Source organism: Triticum aestivum, chromosome 1A (genome assembly GCF_018294505.1).
Source record: "Triticum aestivum cultivar Chinese Spring chromosome 1A, IWGSC CS RefSeq v2.1, whole genome shotgun sequence".
Classification (NCBI taxonomy): Eukaryota; Viridiplantae; Streptophyta; class Magnoliopsida; order Poales; family Poaceae; genus Triticum; species Triticum aestivum.
In genome coordinates this window covers 335,752,723-335,770,123 of record NC_057794.1, presented here as the reverse complement: position 1 = coordinate 335,770,123, position 17,401 = coordinate 335,752,723, and the positions used below count along the sequence as shown (strand labels likewise).

General features: G+C 44.2%; 1 protein-coding gene across 1 annotated transcript; it reads left to right on the top strand.

Annotated features, from left to right (window-relative positions):
- Positions 1 to 11,931: 11,931 nt before the first annotated feature.
- On the top strand, positions 11,932 to 16,599 carry LOC123049170 (deubiquitinase DESI2). Its single transcript, XM_044472151.1, has 4 exons — positions 11,932 to 12,245; positions 12,360 to 12,621; positions 14,289 to 14,356; positions 16,189 to 16,599. The coding sequence occupies exons 1-4, from the start codon at positions 12,111 to 12,113 to the stop codon at positions 16,450 to 16,452; spliced, it is 729 nt and encodes a 242-aa protein (XP_044328086.1). The 5' UTR covers positions 11,932 to 12,110; the 3' UTR covers positions 16,453 to 16,599.
- Positions 16,600 to 17,401: the final 802 nt, after the last annotated feature.

The following is a 17,401-nucleotide window of genomic DNA, read 5'->3' as shown; positions in this document are numbered from 1 at the left end:
TCTTTTTTTGGCATTTCTCTCTCTTTTTAATTTTTTTCGTCCGGAGTCTCATCCCGACTTGTGGGGGAATCATAGTCTCCATCATCCTTTCCTCACTGGGGCAATGCTCTAATAATGATGATCATCACACTTTTATTTACTTACAACTCGATATTACAACTCGATACTAGAACAAAGATATGGCTCTATATGAATGCCTCCGGCGGTGTACCAGGATGTGCAATGATCTAGCATAGCAATGACATCAAAAAACAGACAAGCCATGAAAACATCATGCTAGCTATCTTACGATCATGCAAAGCAATATGACAATGAATGCTCAAGTCATGTATATGATGATGGTGGAAGTTGCATGGCAATATATCTCGGAATGGCTATGGAAATGCCATGATAGGTAGGTATGGTGGCTGTTTTGAGGAAGGTATATGGTGGGTTTATAGTGCCGGCGAAAGTTGCACGATACTAGAGAGGCTAGCAATGATGGAAGGGTGAGAGTGCGCATAATCCATGGACTCAACATTAGTCATAACGAACTCACATACTTATTGCAAAAGTTTATTAGCCCTCGAAGCAAAGTACTACTACGCATGCCCCTAGGGGGATAGATTGGTAGGAAAAGACCATCGCTCGTCCCCGACCGCCATTCATAAGGAAGACAATCAATAAATACCTCATGCTCCGACTTCGTTACATAATGGTTCACCATACGTGCATGCTATGGGAATCACAAACCTCAACACAAGTATTTCTACTAATCCACAACTACCCACTAGCATGACTCTAATATCACCATCTTTATATCGCAAAACTATTGCAGGAATCAAACATATCATATTTAGTGATCTACAAGTTTTATGTAGGATTTTATGACTAACCATGTGAATGACCAATTCCTGTCATCTCTCTAAACAGATATAAGTGAAGCAAGAGATTTTAGTTCTTTCTACAAAAGATATGCCCATGCTCTAACAAGTATAAGTGAAGCAAAAGAGCATTCGAAAATGGCGGTTTTCTATGTAAAGAGAAACAGGCTATCCAAACTTCAAATGATATAAGTGAAGCACATGAAGCATTCTATAAAGCCATACTCAAAAGATATAAGTGAAGTGCATAGAGCATTCTATAAATCAACCAAGGACTTTTTCATACCAGCATGGTGCATAAAAGAAAAATGAAAACTAAATGCAAAAGACACTCCAAGATTGCACATATCACATGAACGAAACGAATCCGAAAACATGCCGATACTTGTTGAAGAAAGAGGGGATGCCTTCCGGGGCATCCCCAAGCTTAGACGCTTGAGTCTCCTTGAATATTTACTTGGGGTGCCTCGGTCATCCCCAAGCTTGAGCTCTTGCCTCTCTTCCTTCTTCTCACATCGAGACCTTCTCGATCATCAAACACTTCATCCACACAAAACTTCAACAGAAAACTCAGTAAGATCCGTTAGTATAATAAAGCAAATCACTACTCTAAGTACTGTTACAAACCAATTCAATTTTTTTGCATTGTTTCTACTGTAATATAACTTTGTCATGGCTTAATCCATTGATATTATCGAGAGTTTCATCAAAACAAGCAAACTATGCATCAAAAACAGAATCTGTCTAAAACAGAACAGTCTGTAATAATCTGAACATTCACCATACTTCTGATACTTGAAAAATTCTGACAAAATTAGGAAAAATAAATAATTTGTATAGAAAGACATTGCAAAAATAATCAGAACCATTTTACGTTCCAGCTAAAAATGTAAAATTGCGCACTTCAGCCAAAGTTTTTGTCCTGCACCACACAAACCAACAAGCTTTGTAAACATCCTAAAGGCAAACTTTGGCACATTATTTTTATAATACAATGGAATTGTACAAGGGGATAATTATTTTTGTTGAAAAGTTTCTATAATAAAGATTCACAAAGTTGTCGTGAGCATGAACAAAGTTCAAGGAGCTCTCCCACTTCAACAATGCTTGTCTTTCTCACTTTCACTTTCCCTTTTGAAAAAGTTGTGGGTTACCCTCTTTATTTTTGTTGTTTTTAAACTATATGAAAGCACTCAACAGAAATAAATGACTCTCTAAAACTTCCGGGTTGTCTCCCTGGCAGCGCTTTCTTTAAAGCCATTAAGCTAGGCATATAGTGCTCAAGTAATGAATCCACCCGGATCCCAAGGTATATCAAAGCCAATTTTAATTAACAATGATTTGTAATTTAGTAGTGAGCACAAAGTAACATATATCATGCAACAACGAAGTCTAACTCTCTTCCTATGCATCGGCATGTCATAAAAGAACAATTCATGCACACATAGTAAGGCCAATGCATAGTATAAACAATTTCTTGCAATTTTATCATGTGGGAAACATAGAGAGGTGGAGATATAGTTCCTCTCTCATAATAATTGCAAGTAGGAGCAGCAAGCACATGCATATTATATCTATCAAAATCATCATGTGTAATAGTAAAACGCAACCCATCAATATAATCCTTAATAAGGGTAAACTTCTCCGATATAGTGTAGTTGGGAGAATTCAAAAAGATAATAGGACTATCATGCGTGGGTGCAATAGCAACAATTTCATGTTTAACATAAGGAACTATAGCAAGTTCTTCTCCATAAGCATAATTAATATTGGCATATTGGCCACAAGCATAGCAAGCATCATCAAAAAGGGATATTTCAAAAGAATTAAAGGGATCATAACAGTCATCATAGCAATCATCCTTCGGTAGGCACGAAGGGGAATTAAACGATGTATGAGTTGAAGAGTTACTCTCATTAGAAGGTGGGTACAGGTGATCAATCCGCCCTTCCTCCTTTTGTTCTTCGCTCTCCTCCTCATCTTTTTCACCCAATGAACTCACAGTTTCATCTTCTTCCATAGATTCCTGCAAAATATTAGTCTCTTCTTGGACAGCGGAGACTTTCTCAATAAGTGCATTAATATCGGAATTGTATTCATAATTTTCATAGCAATATTTAAGGATAGCTAAATTTTTAGGTCTATAAACCGAATCATCAAAATCTTCAAACTCTTTAAACATAGATTCAATTTCATAAGCACCCATAAAAGCAACAAATTCTTCTATTTGTTCCACATCATAGTAATCATATATACCATTAGCATAAGAAGCTAAGGATTTATTAGCATTAAATTCGCATAAAAAGGGAAGGTGTGGACCCTTCATCCTAGAGCAACAAGTATAATCATATCTCAAGCATAGTTGCCTAGCATACCACTTCAATATATGAATTTGATCCCATAATAGTTTTCCTTTTTGTGTCAAGCGGTAATCCCTAAAGTATTCACATTGATCCAATGTTACTCCCATTACATAATTGAATGGGGTTTTCTCAGGATTATTAAAGTAGTACATAATATCTTTCACATAACCAGCATCGAGGGTTTTAGGAGGTTCCCCATCTCCATGAGCAGAAAGTACACCTAATTTTTTGGTATTTCGTGTTCCATATCCATAACTAAAGATAAAGAACAACTAAGAACAGCAAATAAAAATTACTTAGTGATAAAGCACACAAGCACACACAAGAATATTCACCCCACGCTATTGCTCCTCGGCAACGGCGCCAGAAAAAGGTCTTGATAACCCACAAGTATAGGGGATCGCAACAGTTTTTGATAAGTAAGAGTGTCGAACCCAACGAGGAGCTAAAGGTAGAACAAATATTCCCTCAAGTTCTATCGACCACCGATACAACTCTACGCACGCTTGATGTTCGCTTTACCTAGAACAAGTACGAAGCTAGAAGTACTTTGTAGGTGTTGTTGGATAGGTTTGCAAGATAATAAAGATTATGTAAATAAAAAAGTAGGGGCTGTTTAGATAAAGAAACAATATAACGAGTGTGGAAAAGTGGTGGTAGGAGTTGCGAAATTGCCCCTAAGCAATTGACTACTTTACTAGACCGATAGCAAGTATTATGTGGGAGAGGCCACTGCTAGCATGTCATCCCTGACTTGGAATTCTATGCACTTATGATTGGAACTATTAGCAAGCGTCCGCAACTACTAACGTTCATTAAGGTAAAACCCAACCATAACATTAAGATATATTGGTCCCCCTTAAATCCCGTATGCATCAATTTCTATGCTAGGTTGAAGCTTCTGTCACTCTTGCCCTCCAATACATAGTCCTATCAACATATAACTAACCCTATGGTGTGATCCACACGCGCGCTCATATGATGTGCACCAAAGGACAGCAACATAACCACAAGCAAATTAAATCAATCATGGCAATTCATCAACCACCGATAGGACAACGAAAATCTACTCAGACATCATATGATGGCAACACATCATTGGATAATAATATGAAGCATAAAGCACCATGTTCAAGTAGAGGGTACAGCGGGTTGCGGGAGAGTGGACCACTGTAGATAGAGGAGGGAAGGTGATGGAGATGTTGGTGAAGATGGCGGAGGTGTTGGTGTAGATCGCGGTGATGATGATGATGGCCACGGCAGCATTCCGGCACCACCGGAAGAGAAGGGGAGAGGGGGGCCCTTCGTCTTCTTCTTCCTTGACCTCCTCCCTAGATGGGAGAAGGGTTTCCCCTCTGGTCCTTGGCCTCCATGGCATGGGAGGGGCGAGAGCCCCTCCGAGATTGGATCTGTCTCTCTGTCTCTCTCTATTTCTGTGTTCTCTGATTCTTCCCTTTCACCGTTTCTTATATTCCCGGAGATCCGTAACTCCGATTGGGCTGAAATTTTAACACGATCTCTATCCGGATATTAGCTTTCTTACGGCCAAAGAAGGGCATCAACCGTCTTACGGGGTGGCCACGAGGGTCAGGGGCGCGCCCCCTGCCTCGTGCCCCCCTCGGGCATCGTCTCGCGTGGATTTTTCTTCCCAAAAATCATATATATTCCAAAAAAAATCTTCGTCAGTTTTTATCCCATTTGGACTCTGTTTGATATGGATATTCTGCGAAACAAAAAACATGCAACAAACAGGAACTGGCACTGTGCATTGGATCAATATGTTAGTCCCAAAAATAGTATGAAAAGTTGCCAAAAGTATATGAAAGTTGTAGAATATTGGCAAGGAACAATCAAAAATTATAGATACGACAGAGATGTATCAGCAAGCACAGGAGCCGGGCAACCCAACTATTGACCCAAGACATGATTCGGAGCTGATGCATATAAGGCCAAACTCGCGACGCCGAAGTATGCTATAAAGCTGTTCAGACTTGTTGGCAATTTATTTTGTTCCCATATCGAGCCCCTGGCAAGTTATGGTGGGGCGTGTGAAATAACACAAGGAGCAAATACAGTGTTTTGGAGAAAATTAAATACTAGATACAGATTATATTCACTAAAACTTGAGTGATATGCCAATCGTTGTTTTGTATATAATAATGCCACGACCCCGGCTATTTGACATGCCAAGGGTCGACGATTGAGGTGGAAGGCACTTTACAGGCTCACAAAATGGAGAGTGCGGTTTACAAAAAGTTGATTTGGACCTCCTGTCGCACGTCTGCGCCGCCTTTCCTCGATGAAGGGGTTCCTTAAAGGGAGTGTCTTTTGGATGAATTTACAAACCGGAACTCCAATAGAGTCGGTGAGATGACCAACCTGCGAGTCACCTGTGATAAACGATAATGAAAAAGAAAAGGTGGTTAGAAAATAAAAAAAAGGGGGTTATGGGAGTACTTGTAGGCCCGTCCGTATTGTGCCTCCGCCGATGCCCATGGTATTTTAAGTGCATAGTTATGTATGTGTGGTGTAGATTTCACGGGTGTATGAGGCGGACGGTGGAGGCCGAACTGCTAGTCCAGCTCCATAATTGGTCGGTCCTACTGAATGGAGACCGGTGGCTTAATGGCCGACAAGGTATGCGATTTAATAAGACCGATTTGTACTCCGGCTGGAGGGAACGTAGTATGATCCTCAGTCCGGAGGGAGTACGTCTCATGCTCCTCTTTAGGGGCGTGTGTCATGTATACCATGTTCACTGTTTTTACCTCAGGGGGAAATTGCTTCTGACCCCCGGTATTTGGTTGGTGAATCTCTTCGTCATCGCTATCACTGGGCGGCCTTTTCCCCTTGTGTTCGGCGTTGAGCTTGCCGGCCTGCTTGAAGACCCAACAACTTCTGTTTGTGTGATTAGCTAGTTATCAGGGTTGCCATGAATCTGGCAGGGCCGATCCAATATCTTGTCTAAATTGGATGGTTCATCTCTGTTTGCCTTGAATGGCTTTTTTCGTTGACCGGGTTTGGGGCCGCTGAATCCGGCGATGACCGCTATGTCGCGCGTTCCTTCATTATCGTTGCGGCGCTTGTGTTTGCTGCGTCGAGGTTTGCCGTTGCCGTTTCGGACTCCGGAAGTGCCCGGATCGTTGGCGTTGTTGCTTCTACGAGTGAGCCAGCTGTCTTCTCCCACGTAAGGGCTGACATGGATTTTGGTTTTTCTTGACCGATGTGGTGGGCGAGCCACTCGTCCCGTACGCTGTGTTTGAAGGCCGCCAGGGCTTCCGCGTCCGAATAGTCGACGATTTGGTTCTTTTTAACTAAGAACCTAGTCCAAAGCTTCCTGGATGATTCCAAGCTGTTGAACTATATGTCTTAAGTCATCGGCTTCTGGTGGCCGGACATATGTTCCTTGGAAGTTGTCGTGGAAGGCATCTTCCAAATCCTCCCAGCTGCCAATAGAATTTTTGGGCAGACTGTTTAACTAGTGCCGAACTGGACCTTTGAGTTTTAACGGGAGGTATTTGATGGCATGAAGGTCATCTCCGTGGGCCATGTGGATACGGAGAAGGAAATCCTCAATCCATACCACGGGATCAGTTGTTCCATCATATGATTCGATATTTACGGGTTTAAACCCTTCTAGGAATTTGTGCTCCATTACTTCGTCTGTGAAGCAAAGAGGGTGAGCGACGCCTCTATGTTGGGCCACATTGCGACGTAGCTCCGATGGAGTCAGTCTGCGGTTTTCGGCCCGGGTGTGACTAGGCTTGTCACGTCCAAATAGATAGCCGTTGCCACATGTCGGGGCACGTCTTCGCGATCCGTAGATCGATCTGGTATGTCCTGTTCTATTGTCCAGGTCCTGCCGAAGGTCATATGTATGACCGCGAGCTGTTTTACCTCTGCCTTTATGATGAGGCGGGGCGGGCTGGTATTCGGCTTGAGTTGCCGCTTTATCCCGACCACGTGGTGGTCGGTCAGCCGCATTGCGCGATGATGGTATGTGCTCCGGCGCCTCATCGTCGAACTGAGGTAGCAATTTGCGCTTCGAATAGCTTTTGGCTGGGCGCTTAAGGTCATGTTCTTCGGCTGCTAGGACATAAGTCCATCTGTCGTTGAGCAGATCTTGGTCAGCTTGAAGCTGCTGCTTCTTCTTTTCAGGCTCCTTGCAGTGGCTATTAGCCGGCGTTTAAAGCGCTCCTGCTCTAGAGGTTCCTCGGGCATGATGAAATCCTCAGTGCCAAGGCTCGCCTCATCCTCGGAGAGCGGAAGATAATTACTATCCTCCGAGTCTTCGTGCGTGGCCTGTTCATCAAGGCTAACTTGCCCGTCTTCCCATTCGTTTTGTTCGGCAGTTGCCTCCACGGGGCCTTTGTTGTCTTCGGCACCTTCCGGAGTGTTATCTTCTCCTGTGTCGGTGTTGTTGTCTTTGTTGCGGCGTGACTTAGAGCGGCGCCGCTGATGCTGTCGCTTTGATTGTATCTTGGGAGGTTTATCCTCAACTGGATCTTCCTTGTCATCGCCGCTATTCTCTTTTGGTGCATCCACCATGTATACGCCATACGAGGAAGTGGTAGTCGGTAAACGACGGGTTTTGGGCCTTTTCTTCTCTGGCGTCGTCGTCCATACCCTCGATGTCGTTGGAGCCATAATCGAGCATGTCAGTTAAGTCTTCGACGGTGGCTATGAAGTGGACGGTGGGTGGGAAGCGAAATTCTCCGTCATCAGCCTCCGGCTCGAACCGGATACAATTCGTCTATGAGCCCCCCGCTAAGGATAGTGCTCTTAACGAGTTTAACATGTCGCCCAAAGGTGAGTGTCGGAAGATGTCCGCGGAGCTGAATTCGACGATCGATGACCGGTCAAGCTCGACGTACGTGGACGCACAAGGTTCGGAACCTGCAACCGGAGGCGAGTCCATGGTTCGGGTGACATAGATGTCTCTTGAAGTTAAGTCTGTTGCGGCTCCAACGCCGCTGAGTCTGCTGCTTCTGTGGCAGGGTTGAACTTCCCATCCTCAGATGGCGCTATTTTCTCCGGATCTAAAGCCGAGGCAGCTACATGTGCTATCTCCTGGGTATGTTCAGATGACAGATTTACGTCGTGTTCATCGTAGTGGCAGGGAGCGGCTGCCGTGGTCTCGAATCCGTTGAAGATCAAGTCTCCATGGATATCCACGATGTAGTTCAAGCTTCCAAATCTGACCCGATGGCCAGGGGCGTAGCTTTCGATCTGCTCCAGATGGCCAAGCGAGTTGGCCCGCAGTGCGAAGCCGCCGAATACGAATATATGTCCGAGGAGGAAGACTTCCCCTTGGACAGCGTCGTTGAAGATGGTAGAAGGAGCCATCAATCCTTTTGACAACGGCACCGTGGAACTCTCAATGAAAGCACCAATGTCGGTGTTAAAACCGGCGGATCTCGGGTAGGGGGTCCCGAACTATGCGTCTAGGATCGATGGTAACAGGAGACAGGGGACAGAATGTTTACCCAGGTCCAGGCCCTCTCTGTGGAGGTAATACCCTACTTCCTGCTTGATTGATCTTGATGAATATGAGTATTACAAGAGTTGATCTACCACGAGATCGTAATGGATAAACCCTAAGAGCCTAGCCTGACTATGATTATGAGGATATATGTCTACGGACCTAGCCCTCCGGTTTATATAGACACCGGAGGGATCTAGGGTTACATTAGGTCGGTTACAGAGAAAGGAATCTATACATTTGAACGCCAAGCTTGCCTTCCACGCCAAGGAGAGTCCCATCCGGACACGGGTAGAGTCTTCGGCCTTTGTATCTTCACGTCCCATCAGTTCGGCCCATGTCCCATAGGTCGGACGCCCGAGGACCCCTTAGTCCAGGACTCCCTCACTTGAACCATGTATGGGACGTTTCGCCACACACAAGGCATCAGGGCCTGCTGCTATGGCCAACACCTTGGCCATCGTTTCTGGTGGATCGAGCAGATGAAAAGCTGAAGCCATGTCTTTGTGAGAAGGTTGCTTGCGGGATTCCTCCTAGATAAAGAAATACCCATGTCTCAAGTTTGCTGATAATGCCAATAATGGATGGTTTACACTTGTCTGCTGCAGAGTGGTGGTCGGTGATCTCTTTTGTGCAGTCCTCTTATGAAGTACGTGATCAAGAGAATATGCCGCTGGAGCTATTGTGGCCACCATTTTCAGGCAACTTCAGAGCAATACAGGTATGGAAGATGGTTACTCACATATTTAAGAAGATTTTGGGGGTTTGTGTAACTACTCACTCTACTCAAGGGTTGACTGAACGGTGGCATGCATACCAATTCAGTTTTTATGGTGCCGCTCATGTCATCTTGTAGAGTGGCACAATGTGCTTCTTGCTCATGGAGTAGTACTCCGCACAATGCATAAAAGGGTCCTACAGATTGTGGCACAATTAAGGGACCTCGTACCTACAATTATGCTCAAGAACAACGATTCAAAAAAATTCAGTTGTAGAGCCCATAAGTACAACTACAACAGAGAAGTATTGTTCAGGTCATTCAGTTATATATCCAAGCAGTGTTCATGAAAGGAGAGCGCAGTATACTGAAGTACATAGCAAGAAAATCACTAGCAACATTTTCCTAGGTGTTGGCATTCACTTGGTGGGAAACATGTTTATTCTAATTCGACTTAATCCATTTTTCACCCAATCAGGGGAGCATGTGCGGTTGCTGCAAACCCAACCTCCATGGCCAACCAATTTTGCTACAGAGTTCAGGAGAAACTTGAGAACGAATTCTGAATTTCTGCACATCACTGGTGTTCTTTCGGAGTTGACTCGGGTTTGGGTTGCTACTCAGGATATCAGTACATCTAGCTTTGGGATCCATCTGGTGGGAACTTTATTGATTATGATTGAGCTAGAGCAGTGCACTGAGACGATTTCTTATATGATAAAACATGGGCTGCATCCTTTATGCATGAGTGCTACTAGCAGGGCATTGTTGGTGTTACAGCTTGAGAGGACATTATTTCCACGTACAGATTTTCTTGTTGGAAACCTTGCAGCCTATTCAAATTCCTATGCAGTCAATGCCCCTAGAGATTACAGTCATCAACATCCCTTTCTTCAGACTATGAAAGAATTTGGAGAATGCTTAGCTATAGTGGAGAACAATGGTTCGAGTAATTTAGTGAAAGAGCTCAAATATGATACATCAGTATGGCGCCCAGAGGATTGCATGTGTGTGATTTTGATGCCGCTCAGCTATGAAGAAGCACCGACTTCGATGGTAACTCAACCTGTGAACAGTCGTATCAATGGGTTTGCAAGTTCTTGTTTGAGGGTATCTCCAGTTCATGAATTCAATTATATGATGTCCAATGCGACAACTGTCAGATGGGCCGTGGGTTTGGTGCTTTTCTCTTGGGCAAGTTACCCTACGTATCCTTTTGTTTACCATCAGTCCAACCAAAACACCCATGGCCATCCCCTGTTGCAGCCATGTTCACTCAGCGGCTCTTATTTCCCATGACAACCATTACTGGATTTGTGCCTATTCTTAAGATTTATGTAAGGCTCTTCGAAGTTGGGCTTGCTCAATGGCTTGGCAGTAAATCAGGTAGTGCACGTCACCTTGAGAAGTCTTGGGATCCTGGCTCCAGTAACAAAACATTGTCAGTTCAGATTTCTCACCCATGGGAATATATTACTCACTGTCAAATAATGTTTCAAGATGACCAACATGTGGTGGATGCCATGCAGTTCTCTTTTGGCTGCCCACAAGAACATTTTCATGGAGGAAATAGTCCTGGTTTTGTGAAGATAATCAGCAGGGGAGCACCGGCCATGAGTGGTATGACATTCTCTACAGGCTACAATCAATATCATTTTCAAGAAGGGAGGGGTGTCATCACCGTCGCCGCCGTCTTCGCGCAAGGCTCTGTCAACCATGAGCACTACCTCGGCTTCGACCACAGCAGTGTTGACAAGGGCTACGTCCTCGACGCCTTCTTTGGTGGAGCTTCCATCAGCCACAACTACCGCTCCTACTTCGTTGAAGTCCACTCCTGTTTCGACCGCCATTGTGACTACGTCTAGGTCAAGCAACATCACCTGCAATGGGATCCGAGGGGGTTTTCGGTGGCGTCGGCTTGGGGTCAAGCCGAATTTCAAGAAGGGAGGGATGTCAGGAGCCCCTCCTGATGGGTATGTGGGCCTGCCCCTGGACCGGTACATGGGCCGGGCCCATCAGACTACCGAAGTTGAAGAGTACAAGTACCAACAAGTGGAGGAAGCTCTAGTCATCCGGTGGATCAACGAACCGGCGGCGGCTACCTCTCTCCCCTATCTCCTTCCTTTCCCTTTCCTCCAGTTCATGTGTTCTTCCTCCATTAGTGTAACCATTCCTCGGTAATCACCATCATGTACTAAACCTTGTGTTGGAGTGAGATTAATCTAAAGGGAGATCGCTACTCTTACACGTGAACATTCACAATTTTTTCAGAATTGTTTGAAACATTTACAATTAATGTTTTGAAGTTGGAGCATGGGGAACACCCCAAGGATGGATGTGAGCACATGATATTTTCCCATAAGTGATAACCGAGTGGTGTGTCTCTATTTTTTTAGAAGTTGCCAGCGCCCGTGAAATGGAACCAGCGGCAGCAAGAATGAAAAAGGAAAGCTGGTAATGGAGGCCCAATAGTCAGTGGCCGTAACTCGAAATGTTCCCGATCCCATCGCCGATAAGAATACCCGTACCGAGGACGTGACCACCACGGCCACCACCTGCAAAGCAACCACCCGCCCGCCGACGATTCGATCCCCCTCCCCGGTTCACCCCAACCGCTCCGCCGCCGTCGCCGCCGCCGGAGAGGGGGAGGAAGGGCCGGAGGGGAGGGGCTGCCCGTCGACGAGATGAAGGAGGTGGTGCTCCACGTGTACGACGTGACCAACAGCGACTCCGAAAAGACCAACAACACCATCCTCCAGATCAACCGCATCTTCAAGGACCGCATCGGCCTCGGCGGCATCTTCCACAGCGCCGTCCAGGTCCTCCACCCTGCGCCTCCCGCTCTCCCGGATCCCGGCGACGCATTCTGCCTGCGTGCTTACCCCCACCTCCTCCAGATCCCCAATTCTCATTTCCCGATGTGTCGCGTGCAGGTCTATGGCGAGGAGGAGTGGTCGTTCGGGTTCTGCGAGAACGGCAGCGGGGTGTTCAGCTGCCCCGTGAGCAAGAACCCCATGTACACATACCGCGAGCGCATCGTCCTCGGGGAGACGGAGTGCACCATAGCCACCGTGAACAGGATCCTGCGCGAGCTCAGCCGCGACTGGCCAGGGCACTCCTACGACCTCCTTTCCAGGAACTGCAACCACTTCTGCGACGTGCTCTGCGACAGGCTCGGCGTCCCCAAGCTTCCAGGTAAAGAATCGGAGGAGTTTTTTCTTTTGTTGCGAAATCGGAGGAGATTAGGAGCTTTGTTCTTCTGATTAGCCACTGTGGTAGTCAGTACCGATAGGTGGATTCCAAATGTATATCTGGCCCTGAAAGGATACCAAATCTCTGGTGGTAAAAGTAATTCACAACTTTGTTGATGCCACCGTACCGATAGGAGGATTCCAGTTTAGTTAATGAGATTGGATTGACTAGGAAAATAAACTGAAGTTGAATTGGATGCTGTTGTGACGCCGAGCCTTTCACAGAGAGTTTGGGGATAGTTTTCAGCCGGCAGATAGTAGTTAGAATGTCTGTTGATGCATTTCACCTTGTATCTTTCAACTACGTTGCTGGTTAATCGCAACCGTGAAACGGGAACCAGTAGCAACAAGAAAGAAAAGGAAAGCTGGTAATAGGGGCCCAATTGTCAGTGACCGTAACTCGAAATGTTTCCGTTCCCACCACTATATTGTGTAGCTAATTTCTGTGGTGAAAGCCAAGGACATTTGCATATTGCTACTCAGCTATATAGGATCGGTCATGTTGAAGTGTTGAACTTGAACTTCAGTAGCGTAGTAGACTTGTTTGAGAGCCGATGATCGGTGGTGCACATTAAGCGGAAGGGATTGTGTTATCTAGAAGGTGTTAAATGTCTTGGGAGGAGAGTGGATGTGGCTGGAAAGAGTGGTGCGGGCTATAAGGACTATTTAGCTAATATTGCTTTCACTTGAAGGTGTCAATTGCCTTACAAGTAGAGGAGATTCACCTCAACATGATAGGACCGGTGCCCATGGCCTTTTAAGACCATGAGGAGCTATCTATCTTCCGCTGGAACTCTATATTTGTACAACTTGCAAGGCTCAGTTTACGTTGCTGAACTGTGCTGCCTGAAACTTGTTTTGTGATCTGATCAGGAATGGTAAGAAAAACAGGAAAAAAAACTAGTTAACCAAATACTACCTCCGTCCCATATTAATTGACGCTCAAAAGGATGTATCTAGACGTATTTCAGTGCTAGATACATCCGTTTGAGCGTCAATTAGTATGGGATGGAGGGAGTAATAAATAGTCAAAAACTGGTTGGGCAAATGGGGTTATTGTAATCCACTACGCCTTACGTGGTCTAAGTGTCTAGGTTTTATGAATTCTGGAGCCTGGGAGCCCTGAGTTTTTCACCATTTAGGGTTATTAGCAGTCTAGCAGCCCATTTCCGTTTACTAGGGCCACGTGAAGTCAATTATGCTATGTTCGATTGGTTTTAGTGCGCTCGACTTGGAACATTATTTTTGTTAGTACTATTATAGTATGGAAATTGGGATGTCGGAAGATAAACTGCTGTTCCCTCACACCTGAAGCTCCTCACACCTGAAGCTTACTATTATAAGATGATTAACGTATAAAAAGTCTTTAGGATAAGATTTCTAATGTATGAAAACTACATAGCGTAGGACTTGATGAGTTAACTTCGGTAAGCTAACTTGGATTATTGCATGAATTTTAAGCTATATGCCACTAGACGCCTTGAGTGATGGAGATATCACTTTCCCGATTGTTATCTGTCTTGCTAGCATGTAGTATTCCCATTCAGATTTGAAATGACTTAACAATCGATTTATTTTTATTTGGCTGACCTTGTATATTGAACCTTGCAGGCTGGGTTAATCGTTTTGCCAATGCCGGCGATACAGCTGTGGTGGTTGCTGAGAATACAGCAGTTAAGGTGTGTATTTAATCTGTTCGTATGTGCGCCAGTCCTTTTGTCTTCTGATAACAAAACTGTTGTATTCGTGGACTACTTCCATGCGCGATTATTTGCTGTGTTACACTATCCTAACTGTTATGAGTTTAGTTCGTTCTGCGTTGCATAGATATTTCATAACGGTATCTCAGCAGTACATCATTATTACAATCTGCAAGTTAAGGGGCATATCGACAGAGATACCAGATTTAGGCCCTGCCCTCATTTTCAAATATGGTATTTCAAAGCAATTTATTTTTGTGATAGATGTGACAAATTGGCATCGCAATTGATTCATACCAGCCAATATCTTGGCATATAAGCAATTATGGTTTTCTTAATCCTTGACCTCATCATTAAATCAAGGATCATTGTATTACCTCCTACCTTTTTTTGTGTGACTGCATGGCATGCAAAATTAGGGTTGGTTTAGTGATAGCGAGTCGTCTATTTCCGCAGAATTTTAAACATTACTAGCACGATGCCCGTGCGTTGCCAAGGAGCCATTGGCTTAGGAGGTGGTCAAATAACGTTAGTGTCCTTGTGTCCATTGCACAATTTACGATTAGTAAAGATAGCAAAAATACGGCGAGGGGCATGCAATGTCAGAGAATTTCAAATGACCATAGTAGGTTGGGAAGAGGAACTAAAACCAAGATCGATTTTGAGTTGAAGTCACAATTTTGTGTTTGTTATTTGTGCCTTCTACAAAAAAGTTGGTCTCACATGAAAGTAGTGTGTTTATTTATTTATGATAGATCCCACATGTGAGTAAAGTATATTTGTTTATATCTCTTTTGGAAGATTGCTTGTTCCACATGTGGGGATGCTCGTATTTGTTTATTTGGAAAGGATGTTGGACCCACATGTGAACTCACCACCAACTCCAATCTTTATAAGTAGGAAATATTGTCTCGGTAAATTGAACATGCTGCACTGCATGTGATCGAGTGTTAGGGCCTGTTTGGTTCCCAGCCTAAGTTTGCCACACCTAACCTTAGTCATGCCACAACATCTTAGGCATGTGTTTGGTTCATTGCCACACTTTTCTAGTTATATGGTCCACATGTCATAGGCTCAATTTTTTTGCCAAATCTTGCCACACTTGTGGTGGTCATTTTGTTAGCCACACTTTTTGTGGCAGCCACACTTAGTGCCGGCAAGTCCTGAATGTCTGAACCATGCTGCCACCATATGAATGCACGGAATTCGCGGCCATGTTGCATAATTGTTTGTTTGACTTTGTACCCGTTGTTTTCTAATATTAATGTGATGGTACAAATAGATGTCAAAACTTCAGAAAAATGCATACTACAAGCAAGGGAAAATCAGTTTTTACCTAATCAGTTAAGATTTTGCCAAAAAAACTAATTAGTTTGGCCTTAGCATGCTTTCTGTTTTAGTCTCTGTTCATGCCATGTCCATCTTGGGTACTTGACTAATCTGAATGTATGTTTATTTGCTTTTTAATATTATAATTGGTGTTCTTCAATTGAACACAGTTAGTTTTAAAAGTAATGTTGCAATTCTCTGTTCTATTTGGTTGTCTCGCTCTTTGTTTCCCTGATTTTGGGCACTTTCTTTGTTCATATTTTCTTCATCAAGATGCTATATGCTCGCTAAATACCCTATGTGTTTATTAGTTTTTGTATTTCGTGCCTTTGGATTGAAGCTTTGAAATAACGTTTACGTGTACTGTTATGGGTTCATTGTTATTCACTTATTCCATAATTTTCCCATTATCTTGCTTATACATATTGTATTGATTATTCTCCTTGACATGATTTCTCTTGTTGCAACTTTATGTTTTGCAGTTCAGGCAGGCTAAAACAGAAATTGTCAATGCTAGTAGAGTAGCATATAGATTTATGGCAGGCCTGACTTCGAAAAACCAGGCTTCACAAGAGTCTCCTGGTGAACAAAATAGAGGCAGCCCTACTTTCCAAGGAACATGGTTCAAGAATGTTGTTTCAGCTGGCGCGAAGCCATCTACAAGCGGGTCAACTCCCTCACAAGAAGCTGATGATGCACCTCCCTTGCAGCGCCAACAATCAGCAGAGCAACCAATAAGGTTGTAGTCGCTGTCACAGCAGGCCTACCGACCGTTGTATTGAAATCTGTAGTGTAACAGTAGCAAACATTTGTTCAAACTTGTTTATTCATACATGAATCTATGTGTCTCTGCATTGCAACTGAAAGCATCAAATGTGAAACATACTCTTCTAGCTTGACAGGCTCACTAACCAGGCTGATAACTTCCGGAAGGTGCCCAAGAAAACATTTGCCTTCCATTTAACCTAGATGCGCTACTCATTAGTGACCATAGCTAAGGGAGTATGGGTGGCGCTGACGATTTGGTTGTTTAAATTAAACTGCCAAAACGTCCTATATTAAGGTCTTCTGGGATGTGGCTTTTAAATGCTTCAAGATCCTTGGAAGGCAGTCTTCTGGTACAACTATTGGAATTGGTTTGTTCGTAGATATACAGGCGGGTACACAGATTCAGATCCAAGCATCAACAGCAGATTCCCCTCTTCAGGCCAAAGCGCTTGCGCTACTTCTTCCGGCCAAAATCACTGTTTTGACTTTTTTTGTTGCCAAAATCACAATTTAATCCCCTTAAAAAAACTGATTTGAACCTTTCTGGTGACGTCATTCACCATGGCGTTTGAGTTGCATGGAAGACGCCATGGTCCATGGCATTTACCTCAGCAGGACATGGCGTCTCTGGTGTGAGACGAATTGCCACAGACCACGGCGTCTCTTTCCTCACCGAGTGTTTGCCTCTCGCCGAGGCAGCTGCGGGCAGAAGAGTGGATACCCATCTCCGACGAGCTGCTGCCTTCCATCTTTCACATATTCAGAAGCTCAATGGCATATAGCTGATAATGTGTGGTCATCAGCAGAAGTACCTTTCTATACTCAGCTCAAATGCTCCTGGTGTGAACAGTAAAAAAACTTGTTTTTGGAGCTCAAACCTGTTTTTGGATGTAATTCTTCAGCTCATAGGCATACTCCTTGACTCCT

What these genes read in the sequence shown, in the direction of transcription:
- LOC123049170 (XM_044472151.1), top strand. Translation starts at nt 12,111, where the DNA reads ATGAAGGAGGTGGTGCTCCACGTGTACGACGTGACCAACAGCGACTCC. An exon ending in CGGCGTCCCCAAGCTTCCAG is followed by an intron (nt 12,622 to 14,288) that starts GTAAAGAATCGG and finishes TGAACCTTGCAG; the next exon opens with GCTGGGTTAATCGTTTTGCC. An exon ending in CTGAGAATACAGCAGTTAAG is followed by an intron (nt 14,357 to 16,188) that starts GTGTGTATTTAA and finishes TATGTTTTGCAG; the next exon opens with TTCAGGCAGGCTAAAACAGA.